Source organism: Bombina bombina, chromosome 6, assembly GCF_027579735.1.
Source record: "Bombina bombina isolate aBomBom1 chromosome 6, aBomBom1.pri, whole genome shotgun sequence".
In the NCBI taxonomy this organism is placed as follows: Eukaryota; Metazoa; Chordata; class Amphibia; order Anura; family Bombinatoridae; genus Bombina; species Bombina bombina.
The window spans coordinates 389774670-389787418 of record NC_069504.1 but is presented as its reverse complement, the minus strand read 5'-3'; the positions used below and the strand labels follow the sequence as shown (position 1 = coordinate 389787418).

The following is a 12749-nucleotide window of genomic DNA, read 5'->3' as shown; positions in this document are numbered from 1 at the left end:
CTGTTGCCTGATCTTAATAGCTAAAGGTTCAATTGCAATGTCAAAAAGTAGCGGAGAGAGAGGGCAGCCTTGGTGGGTACCTCTTTCAAGCAATATAGTGGGAGACTCTGTGCCATTGATAATTAGACAAGTAGATGAATGTGTGTGTAAATTCTTGATCAAGGTTGGAAAATTGTTTCTAAACCCAAACTGAGAAATTGTATTTAGTAAGTGATCATAGTGCACAGAGTCGAACGCTTTTTCAGCGTCTACAGCAGCTATCGCAGCGTCTGTAAGATCTTTACCCTCGCTCTCATCTAAATTTTTGAAGTAATCAATGGTTAAGAAAAGCTCTCTAATCTTTGTGGCCAAGTTACGCTTGTGGAGGAAGCCAAACTGGTCCTTATGAATAATCTCAATCAATTCTATGTGGAGTTTTTTAGATAAGATAGATGTAAGTAACTTGTAGTCTGTATTGAGCAGAGTCTTACAGACCTCTTTTTTTAAGGGGATCTTTCCCTTGTTTAAGAATTTGAGCTGCAAAATTCAAAGGGATCCGGCCTTCCTCTACATAGAAAAAATTCAACAACTTTGTTAAATGTGGAATAATAGATGTAAACTTCATTGGGTAACACGTCGGGGCCGGGAGCTTTGTCTGATTTTAAAGTTTGTATACCTTGTGTAACCTCTAGTTCTGAGATAGTAGCATTCATTCTCAGGTTGGAGTCAATGCTAATGACTGGGGGTTATGGTGTTCTCCCAGAATTCTTTGCTAGCTGACTTTAACAAGCTTCTAAGGGAGTATAATTTTTTATAATAATCGTGAAATTACTCTAGAATTTCTCTAGATGTATGAAGTCTTCTCCCCTTATCTTTTATTGACTCGATCAGGGACGTTTTCTTGCTATTTTTCGCAATGCTAGATAATAGCTTCCCTGACTTATTGCCATGTTTATACAATTTTGCCTGATATTTAAGTTCTGTTTGGGTTGTTTTTTGCCCTTGAGTATCTTATCCAATTTTCTTCAGAACCGATTGTAAGAGTTGACTACTGCAGCCGAGATTTCTCTTTCTCTGGCTCTAGTCTCCTTTTTCAGCCTCGCGGTGTAGGCTATAATCTCCCCTCTGAGTACTGCTTTTGCAGCTTCCCAGAAGGTTGAGGGTTTAGCAAATGGCCCTTCATTAAAATGAGAATATTCATCCATTTTTCCCTTAAAACAATTTTTGAATTTAAGATTTATAATCAGATATTTTGGGAAGATGAATAGCGAAACTGGGGAAAAATATCTTTCACCTGGGATATCTAAAGATATCGGGGCGTGATCTGAAATGCAGATTGGTGATATTGTGGGTTTTACCTCGATCTTGTTCAGGCTTTCGTTTATCAGGATAAGGTCAATCCTGAAAAAAGATTTAAAGGCTCTAAAGTAACATGTGTAGTCTCAGACATCGGGGTTGTATGACCTCCAGACGTCTCTGACTGCCAGATTTTTGAAAATTGTATTGAACATTTTGGACTCTAGGTTATCTCTTTTGTATACCTCTCCTCAGCCTATCCAGAGGATAACGTGGGAACATATTGAAGTTGCCAGCCATTACCAAGTGGCCCTCTGTAACCTGCAGAATCTTAGATTGAAGAGAGTCCCAAAATTTTGGATCAAAGGTATTTGGAGCATACAGGTTACAAAGTGTATAAATCGATTTTACTATCCTAAGTTTGAGAATCAGAAACCGACTGTCCAGGTTGGTTATTGTAAGTAAAATTTCATATGTTAGATTTTTACCTAGTAAAATTGCAACCCCTCTTTTTCTGTCTATACTAGGAGTAGCGAGAACCTCTCCCACCCAGGAAGTTTTTAATTTCATATATTCTTCTAAGTTTAGGTGTGTTTCCTGAATGAACGCAATGTTAGTGTTTAGTTTTTTAAGATGAGAGATAATTGTTTTACGCTTTATTGGTGACGTGATGCTGACAACGTTCCATGAAGTAATCATGGGGTACTTGTCTTTAATCATTTACTTGTCAGAAGGGGGTTGATGAACTTTTGGGGGGAAGAACAAAAAGAGTGTGGGGGGGGGAAGAAGAGGAAGAGGAGGGAAATATAGATAGGACCAGAGGACATTAAAATTCTGCACAACATCCTTATTTAACTCAATTGGAGACTTACCAATACACATCTCATAGAGCAAAAAAATATATATAAAGAAAAAGTGAAGAAAAAAAAAAAGAAAAAAGAGCACAGACATTAATTCTAACTTTACTTAACCCCCTGCTCAGCAAACATTTTCTCTGCTTCCAGAGCAGAGTCAAAGAAAAAAGTTTGACCACCTTAAACTACCCTCAGTCTGGCTGGATAAATAACTGTGGCCTGTAAACCCGCCTTTATCATTTTGCCACAGACCGGGGAGAACTCCCTTCTCTTGATGGATGTCTCAAAGGAGAAGTCTTGAAAGAGCAAAATTTTAGAGTTGTTATGAAATATTGTTTGATTTTTGCGGAATTGTTGAAGAAACAATACTTTATCCTGAAAATACAGGAATCTAGAAATGATGGGCCTAGGTTTGGAAAAAGTTTTAGGGGTCTCAGGGAGTCTCCCCAGCCTGTGGACTCTCTCGATTATAAACGGTGAAGATGGAGGAGTAATGTTTAATAGTTGTGGAAGGATATGTATCATAAATTTCATCAGGTCCTCTTGCTGGTTAGTTTCCGGGAGACCAATAACTCTAATATTATTTCTCCTTGATCTGTTTTCAAGATCTTCTAATCTATTCTGCAGTTTAACCAAATCAGAATAGTTACTCTTAATCTTGGAGGCATGTGAATCAGTCACATCCTTCAGCTCAACTAACTTCTGTTGTGAGGGACAAAAGGTCATGCTTGATTTCTGCGAGTCAAATTTAGGAGTCAAAGCTTCAATTATATTAGAGACCAGGGACTAAGATTCCTGAGTAGCCATGCACTTAGGGATATTATTTGCTTCGGGATGGATTTCCACCAGGGCCTCTATGGAGTTCTTATTTCTTCGCTCTCTGTGCTTATTATGCCATGCCTAGATAGGACTTAGTCGTGAAGGAAGGTAAAGTGAGGAATTTGTCCATGTACAGTGAGTGTTATGCGGAGAAGAGAAAAAAGAACACAGTCTAGTGTGTAAGTGAGTTTATCAATAGTGGGGGGGGGGAGTGGGGGAGGGAAGGGGAGGGAAGGGGAGTGAGGAAAGTGGGGAAGGGGGAAAAAGAAAAGTGACTTCAATTATTATAAGTTAATTAGATAAAGTGAGTTTGTGAAGAAGACCAGTAAATGGCAAAGAAGCACTAGGCTAGCCAATTTTGTGCTAAGAAGACAATTAATTGTGGCATAAGCCGAAGGATAAGAGACCCTTAGTGGAATAAGTCTCTAGCCCAAGGATTCCCCCTGATGATGTCTAATATCGCTATATTAGAGAGTTCAGCTCAAGATAGGTACAGATATGTAAAGAGTCAGAATAGCAGGTTTAGCGTAATAGCAGAGCCCTTGTTACTCCCCTAAAAAAGGGACATCTGTATAAAAAAGAGAGGGGAGTAGTAGAGGAAATGTCAGGTACTGCTCTGACTTAGTTAATAAAGGTAGTGTAATAGGAGCCAGATGTAATGGAGGCCAATATTTGCTGCCTATGGCTAAACAATAAGAATCAGGACTACCACTGTGAACAGACTATTAAGGTAGAACCACTAACTTACATATGCAATTGTATACATAATAAATAATACTCCAGATACAGAAAGTTATGAACTTTAACAGGGTAAGACAGGAGGCTTATATCATTACAGAATTAGAGGTGAATTAAACACGTATCATGTAACTGAAGAGCCTCACATACACAAAAGCAGGCATAGGAAGAATAAACTGAGACCCTCTGCCTTTTAAATTCCCTGGTCTTGACTCTCATCTCTGCCCTCAAAAGCACTGAAGGGGGGAGGACGCTTAGGACGCTGAGCAAACAGGACTGTTGTACACCTCGAGGGGAACAGGACAACAAAGAAAAAAAAAGTTTAAAAACTGATAATAAGGAAGTCCTGAAATAAATGGAGTTTATGTAGATAGGAATGGAACAAAATGCTGTCTTGAAGCAAGGTTATTGAGTCAACACAGGAGCTTTATAATGTCACAAACAACCTTCGTTACTCCTAGGTAAATTGTTCTCCTGAGAAAAAAAAGATACCCATAAAGTTACCCAGATTTAGGGTCCTTAGAAAAAAGTGGCAGATGAAAACAAAAAACAACAAAAAAACCTAAAGGTGGCTCTCTCTGCAGGGCCTATTTCAGGAAGGTAAATCAGCTGGAAAGAAATAGTGATAAAGCCAGCACAGCTCTTCTCTGGGCACTGGTGGGAGGGGTTAGAGGGATAGGTGCGCCAAACTAGGTAGCCAGCCGTGGCCTGCCCATGCCGGGGACTTCTCACCCTGCCGCAAAAGGCAAAGAACCAGGAATGCCCACAGAAGAGCCGAGTGACTCCACTGCCCAGGACCTCCACCAGCCAGGTAAGCCCCCTCCGATCTGAAGGAGAAGCAGCCGCAAGGGCAGTGGGTGTAAGGCCGGAATATGTACCTGGCGAAGCTTGGCAAATGGAAGAGATGGCAGCGGTCCCCATCGCACAGCACCAGTGGGAGGGGGATAGGACCTCTGAGAAAGGGCACTCCTCTAGGCTGTTACCGGGCGCCTCTCTTCTTCCAAGAGCAGCGGTTCATCTAGACCCCCTCTCGCAGCACCAGTGGGAGGAGGCTCGCTGCCAAAGGTAGTGTGCTCCATAATAGTGGTCTCCAGACAGTGCAGGCAGCTCTTTCCCTGCCACAAAAAGCGCAGCTCTAAAAGCACTTGTAGAAGGACGGGTGGCTCTGTTGCTCACGCCCTTATCTAGCCTGAACCATGCAGGCTTCCTGGCACGAGGGTTAGCGTTCTCCTCCTCAGGATCGGGGCTGGGACTATCTCCTTTCGGAAGGCAGCGTAGATTGCCAACTGACTCCTTCCCCCGGAATCTTCCTCTTTGTTACGATTTTTGATGCACCTTAACAATACAATTTTTCCCTGCTTATTTTTGTGTGATTGGGTCAAATATTTGTTTTGTATGATGTTTAAAATACGAATTTTATTTTGCATTTTTCATATGGAAATGCAGTATACGCCCCTTAGCGGGACACCAGGGAAATAGAAGGACTGCGAGCATTCTTTAATAATCTCGCCAGCCCAGAGAGCTTTTAATCATCGAGTCCTAAGTCTCTAACAAGGATGGCAATGGATTGTAACAGTGTATCCGTGTAGTTGCCAATCACCATCAGAAAGGGCGGTCTTTTTTCCATTCTTTATCATTCTAAATAGATTGAGGGCATACTTCTAATTTTATTTGGAAGATCCCCTTTGGCTTTTTTGGTTTATTGTTTATAAATTCACATAGTATAAGTTCATAAATCGACTTAGGTTGCACGTTTTTCACTTTATTTTGTGGCACACACATTATATCACTACAGAATCTTTGCAATTTTTGTGATAAGTTAAGTTAAGTTACGGTTACACAATCTTTATTTTTTTCGATTTTTTGCACTCTTTGCTACATTAGCGCCTTACTACTCTATACCATTTTGTAACATTAATTTGTATTATACAAGTCACTGCTGGCTCTCTAAGAAGGTGTAGTGTTAGAAGCCCTGAGCACTAGTATTCAAATTGAAACTGAAATGCATCCATGCACATTTCATTTTTGACCTTTTTATCCCTTTAAATATTTATCATCTTAGGAACACCCAGCGAGGCTACTTATTTTTACTAAACATTGTATCACTTGGATCTGCTTCTTTTTTCCCCAGAAAGGCATTGAAAAAGCATTTAGTGTGCAGTCAGACTTAGACTACAAACCCTCAGTTACGTACTATACTGGTATTGTTGCAAAGACCAGGAACTTAGCAATTAATATCTCTTCTTCCTACTGAGTTTCTGAGTTAAAATAAAATCCAAGAGTTTTTAGATGTATTGTGTTTGTTGATGTTATCCAGAACTGGCTTCAGCTATTATTCTTCTATTTTAAGTTTGCAGCTATATTTGCCACTTGAATTGGATCTGCTTTATTATCTTTACATTGCTGAGCTTTGAAAAATAAATACTTTCAGCGTCCAAGAGTGCTCTCATTTTCTTCTATGCTGAGACAATATATCCGTTTGATAAAGTCCTCTAAATTCAGATTGATGCACTCCTGTTTGAAGCTACACCTACATAGAAATACACAGCATCTAGTGGAGTACGTCTCACAAATAATACACAAACGCACTCTATTTTACTTTTGAAGAGCATAGCTAATAGACTGAGAAGGTTTCTGGGTGAACTGTGACTGGTTATCCATATATCAAAACATTAAAGAGACAGTGTACACCAATTTTCATATAACTGCATGTAATATACACTACTATAAAGAAGAATATGCACAGATACTGATTTACAAATCCAGTATAAAACATTTTTAAAAATGTATTAGAAGCACCCAGTTTAGCACTGCTGATGATGTAAGGCTGGGACACTCAGTGAAAGGGGCTGGGAAAAGAAGAAGAGCAGAGACCCTCTCCGCTGCATATGAAAAGACAGATAACATAAACAGGAGCCAATAGGGGTGTGTAAACGCAGGTATACATCTGACACTGTGGGGCTTGATTAGGAGTCTGAAAATCCTCACAATGTCATTAAAAAATATATATATATATATACATTGTTAAAAAAACAATCCCAGATGGGCTATATAAATGTATTATCTACAAAACATTTATGCAAAGAAAAATCTAGTGTACAATGTCCCTTTAATATGACACACCACATTTGATCCATTACTCGGCTATAACACAACATGTTTTGTTTTGTTTTTACTGTTAGTGTACTTTTCCTTAGATTTGGAGTATTATACCTTTATCTTTATGCGCTAGGTTTTTAGCTATAATATTCTCCCTAACAAGGATGTCACCAGTACTATCATTTTGCAGCATAGGCTTCAATATCACGACAGTGTATGTACTGTATGTCACTACAGTAATGTCACAGCCAACAGTGACATTCCCACAGCAATAGGGGAGATAAAAGGGACATTATACACTCGTTTTTTTCTTTGCATAAATGTTTTGTAGATGATCTATTTATATAGCTCATAACGTTTTTTTGTTTTTTTTTTAATGAATAGTTATGCTTATTTTTAAATTGGTGTATACTGTCCCTTTAAGGCTAGTTGCTTTCAGCTGTTGAATGCCAAATTAGGCTGCTACCACATCCCCAAACCTAAATCTGATCACAACCCAAAACCCAGTATGTTGCTGATGCAGCATTATCATGCTACTACTAAAAAGCTCATATGCAGCCCTATAAACAATACTACTTGCCAATTATTGTATTTAAATGAAGGTCTTAACAGTGCATATAGTAGCGGACCTACTCAACAGAGGGCCCATGTGCAAAAAACATTTGCCCCCACCCCCCCAAAGATACTTCAGTAGTAAGCAATAGTAACATTATTCATCCTGCTCTGTATAATGGTTATGAGGATAGATAGATAGATAGATAGATAGATAGATAGATAGATAGATAGATAGATAGATAGATAGATAGATGGACCTGCAACCTGCACTAATAAAATGCTCCCTTGCATTAGAATTGTACATATTCTGCACATGCCTATGAATAGACTAGCTGCTATGGCCCCCTCAGCACCTGGGCCCTGGTACCACTACAACTGCTGCACCAATGGTATTTCCGCAACTGAGTGCATACATACCCCTAAAGCCATGTCTCTATTTCCGAGTTGACAGTTTAAATGCATATAAACAAAAATACTTACCTTTCAAATTGTCAGTGGTGTCTGCATGCAACCAGGAACTAAAATTCACAAGAGTGCACATGGATAGTTGCAAGTGCCAAATGCAATAGGTACTTTCAAAAACTACAGCAGCATCAGTTTGACAGATAAGTATACACTTACAGTTTCAAGTTTAAAATAACATTTTGTTTGTGAATCCTTTTATATCCCAGCATCACAATCTTTATAAATGATGGTACTGAATAACTAGTGGTGCTATTCCCTTACTGTTCTGTAATAACTCCACTGGATAAGCCATAATGAATAAAAGAATATCATTATTTTATTTGTATTCTAAATCTAGGCTCTATAGCCACATGGACTACCCAATGTAAATGGGACTACTACAAATAAAACTAAAGGAATCCAATGTTCCTTTATATAATGAGATCTTTGACAATACTCAGGCTTTGAATAGCCAAGGCAGAGAGCACCTTTGAGGCCACAGGTGAGTATTTAGTTTGGGGCAACAAGAGCACACAGTGAATAGAAAGATGGTTCCATTCCATTGACTTTCTATAGGAGCTTAACATATCATTTGCTATGACAGACATAGTGAATAATGAATAATTAAATATCCTTAAGAGGTTAAAAGAGCTAAACAAAATAGAGAGAATTTAATATTGTAGACATTTTTAGCATATTGCCTGCTTTATTCCATGATTCCTTGAAAACATTGATGGGCATGCTAGCAATAAAATGGTCAATATTCGAAATGGTCAATATTCAATAAAACTGTTGTGCTGATTTGGGATTAGGCATTTTAATGAAGGTCAGCCAAATGCCTTCCTATGGGGCAGGTTGTATTGATTTGTGTGATGATTGTTTTAGTACATAGGGACTTGTGACCAGAAATGTTTATTGCAGATGCACAACATTATTACATAATACTTGTCAAATCATAAATTCCCTTTGGTTCCAAAAAGATGGTTCCTCTTCCCTTTCACTTGAAAGGTGTGGGAGGAAAGCTCTTAAAGGGATAGAAAGGCCAACAATGAAATTGAAGCATTTTTGCAGTATACTTCCATGAGCAAAAATACTTCTAGTAAAAGTTATTTAACTGTTTCAGTGGCATATGCACATATGCTGTAATGTTCCAGTGCCCCAGCTTTGAAACAACAGAGTCGGTAGTGGCTTTATGACGCAAATTAAGTTTTCACTGATCCAATACACACCACCTCCAACTCTCTGAGCGTTCTTAGTGTTTGATGCTCTAGTTACAGGTAGCATATGTGAGTAGGCTTCTAAAACAGCAATAGCATTTTTGCTTATAGAAGTATATTGCAAAAATTATTCTGTTTAAATTAAAATCCTCCCATGCACACTTCAATTTTAAAGGGACAGTCAACTCAGATTTTTTGTTGTTTTAAAAGACAGATAATCCCTTAATTACCCATTCCCCAGTTTTGCATAACCAACACAGTTATAATAATACACGTTTTACCTCTGTTATTACCTTGTATCTAAGCCTCTGCAGACTGCCCCCTTATTTCAGTTCTTTTGACAGACTTGCAAAATTCCTCTGTAAATTCACGTGCATGGGCTCAATGTTATCTATAGGAAACACATGAACAGATGTCCTCTAGTGGTGAAAAACTTTCAAATGCAGAGGCGGCCTTCAAGGTCTAAGAAATTAGCATATGAACCTCCTAGGTTTAGCTTTCAACTAAGAATACCAAAAGAACAAAGCAAAATTGGTGATAAAAGTAAATTGGAAAGTAATTTAAAATGACATTCTCTATCTGAATCATGAAAGTTTATTTTGGACTTGACTGTCCCTTTAACGTTTCTGTCTCTTTAAATATAATTAAGAGTACAATGTCTCAATAACATAATTTAGTATGACAGTTATTAACCAGTGAACAAGTAGTAAATTGTAATCTGTTCTTTTCTCCATAGCTCCCAGCAAGCGTTATCTTGCAGACAGCGGTAAGTACTACATGTGTATTCTGCACTAATGTCACCGACAAGGTCACATACCCCTGCATGAGATATTGCTTTGCATCACTGTAAATGACTGTAGAAGCATTTTAGAATATAATTTATTTAATGTTATATAGTAGATTAGCTTCTGATGTAATAGACTCCACCACAACAAGATAACGTCACACAACTTATTTTGTTATCTCTTTACAGATCCTTTGATTTCCAAATCGGCTTCACTGCCAGCCTACAGAAGAAATGGCCTACACAGGGTACAGTACTATAGTGATGATAGATACTACTAATAGTGGGGGGAAGCAATATCTAGTCATTAGCCTCTGAGTGTCTGTATAAGAATAATGATGAGGCATCCCATAATATGTATGTAGTAGGTGTCCTAAAAATTAAAATATGACTGTCAATCACCAAAAACTGAATCAATACAAACGAAAAATACAACTGCTCTCCAGGCTGCCCAGCCCCTCTCACCAACTGACCAAGCTACTCATCCTCATTCTCCTTTCCTGGAAGTCTCCTGTTTCTCTATGTGCTACAACTGTTTTTAGCTTGTATAAATGTTTTCTTTGTGTTTTTATATTTAAAGGGACACTAAACCCAAATGTTTTCTTTTGTGATTCAGATAGGGCATGCAATTTTAAGCAACTTTCTAATTTACTCCTATTATCACATTTTCTTCCTTCTCTTGGTATCTTTATTTGAAATGCAAGAATGTAAGTTTAGATGCCGGCCCATTTTTGGTGAATAATCTGGGTTATTCTTGCTGATTGGTGGATAAATTAATCCACCAATAAAAAAGTGCTGTCCAGAGTTCTGAAACAAAAAAGAAGCTTAGATGCCTTCTTTTTCAAGTAAAGCTAGCAAGTGAACGAAGAAAAATTGATAATAGGATTAAATTAGAAAGTTGCTTAACATTGCATGCTCTATCTGAATCACAAAAGAAAAAAAATCGGGTTCAGTGTCCCTTTAACTGATACTGATGATGAGTTCAGTATGGGTTTTTTTTTTATTTGGTGTGTTTGGAACATCATCAAAAAGGGTTGTCGCTCTTATCAGCATGGGCAGCACCATCTTTTTGTTTGGTCAGAACATGCATAGATCAGTGGCCAATGTCATTAACGTCTATCAGATGTGTGTTGTTGGACGCTCATTTTTCAAGTGCCTTTGGTTTTAAATTTAATATTTCCATTTAGTTGTTATTTAGTTGATAACTTGTGTTCAGGGGGATTGTGATGCGGTCCATTCATCATATGAGTGACTTTTCCGAATACCCAATCTGATATTTTTTAAATACATGAATTATGTTATTGTTTGCATTGTGATAGTTCCAATATTGAAGCAGGTGTATAGGGAGTCGAAAAAATACAATGTTATCGAATTGAGTCAACCTAGAATTGAATCGTCCCCAAAGTTTTCAATAAATGTGCACCTTGGATTTTATTTTAATGAAGTAATAGAACAGTACCATTGGTTCCCTATGATCAATCACAAAAGAATCACATCATTGGTGTCAAAAAAGTCTGCCTTTTTGTAAAATATTGGCAAATAATGGGTTTGAAGGGTTGAAGAAATATTTTATAGAGAATATGTTTTATGAAATATTAGAAGAAATATGTAGAAGAAATGTTTAGAAGAAATGTTTAGAAGAAATATTTTATTTTGACATTTGTTCTCTTACTACTTTATTTCTATAGAACCAATTCTAACATTTGAATTTTGAATGAATATCAAATGCAAAATCCAAATATTTAAATGTGACATTTGAATATTAAATTTGAATATTAATTCCAATAGACTTGTATTGATTGAAGAATATGATAATAATAAACGTATCAAGTATAGTCTTTGAACATTTGTATGAAATATGTTAAAGCACTGGCCCATCCCTAAATGTAAGCACTTGCCCATTTAAATTTGAGAAAATTATTCTTCTTTTGGTAGATTATTTCTTTATGGGACATGGGAATGATGCATTGATTTTATTGCATCACTTTCACTGAACAAACAAAAGGCACTTTTAGCAAAAATAATTATTTTTAGTAAATAAAGATGCTAATTTACCATAATTGAATAATCTACCTCTGCCCCCCCACCAAGGCTGCTTTTTTGTTCCAACCCAGCCAATCACTATGCAGAGGTGTTGATGTTTCATACAAAATGCGTAAGTGGACTTCACAGTGGGCAAAAATTAAAAATGCTAAATATTTTTTCAATAAGATATTTTGTTCCTGAAATGGGAGCGACATATTAAAAGTAATGCTTTGCTGTTCAAATGATTTCTGCTATTTCCCTTGTTTCTCTGTTTTAAAAGAGCCCAAGGGGCCGATTTATCAAGGGCCGAATGGCCCCTGAGGCCCCTGTTTCCGTGCAAACCTTCAGTCTTGCCGGAAACAGCAGTTATGAAGCAGCAGTCTTAAGACCACTGCTCCTTAACTGGTCCGCCTGCTCTGAGGCTGCGGACATCAATCCGCCCAATCTCATACGATCGGGCTGATTGACACTCCCTGCTAGCGGACGATTGGCCGCGAATCTGCAGGGGGCAGCATTTCACAAGCAGCTCACAAGAACTGCTTGTGCAATGATAAAAGCCGACAGTGTATAAATCGGCCCCTAAGTGTTTACAGAATGTCTCAGGCATGCTTGACACATGAAAGTCTTTCTATTTGTTATTTAATACAAAATACTGGGGGATTCATAGCACAAAGGTTACTTTATAATAGAAGAACGTCACTGATTCTTATGTCACATTATAACAAGATTACCATGGCTAAAAAGCAGATAATCCCATTGGTAGTTATTGACATATTTTATACTGGTCATCCTACTGCTTCACATAAAATAGAAATATAGCAATTATGTATGTTTTATGGAAAGCCCATCAATTTAATAAATTTGAACTGTAATTGCTTACAACAGTTTTCTAATATGCCTACATAGTTTGCCGTTAATAAAAAGAGTGTGACTTTTGTT

The 12749-nt window shown here is 37.7% G+C and overlaps 1 protein-coding gene across 6 annotated transcripts in view; it reads left to right on the top strand.

Moving 5' to 3' along the window:
- ABLIM3 (actin binding LIM protein family member 3) overlaps nucleotides 1-12749 on the top strand; it is a 425761-nt gene that overhangs the window by 382165 nt on the left and 30847 nt on the right. For all 6 annotated transcript variants that reach the window (XM_053717109.1, XM_053717108.1, XM_053717110.1 and 3 more), the window contains 2 exons: nucleotides 9738-9767; nucleotides 9975-10033. In XM_053717109.1, the coding sequence (XP_053573084.1) occupies nucleotides 9738-9767; nucleotides 9975-10033 (89 nt within the window). The remainder of the gene's footprint in view (nucleotides 1-9737; nucleotides 9768-9974; nucleotides 10034-12749) is intronic.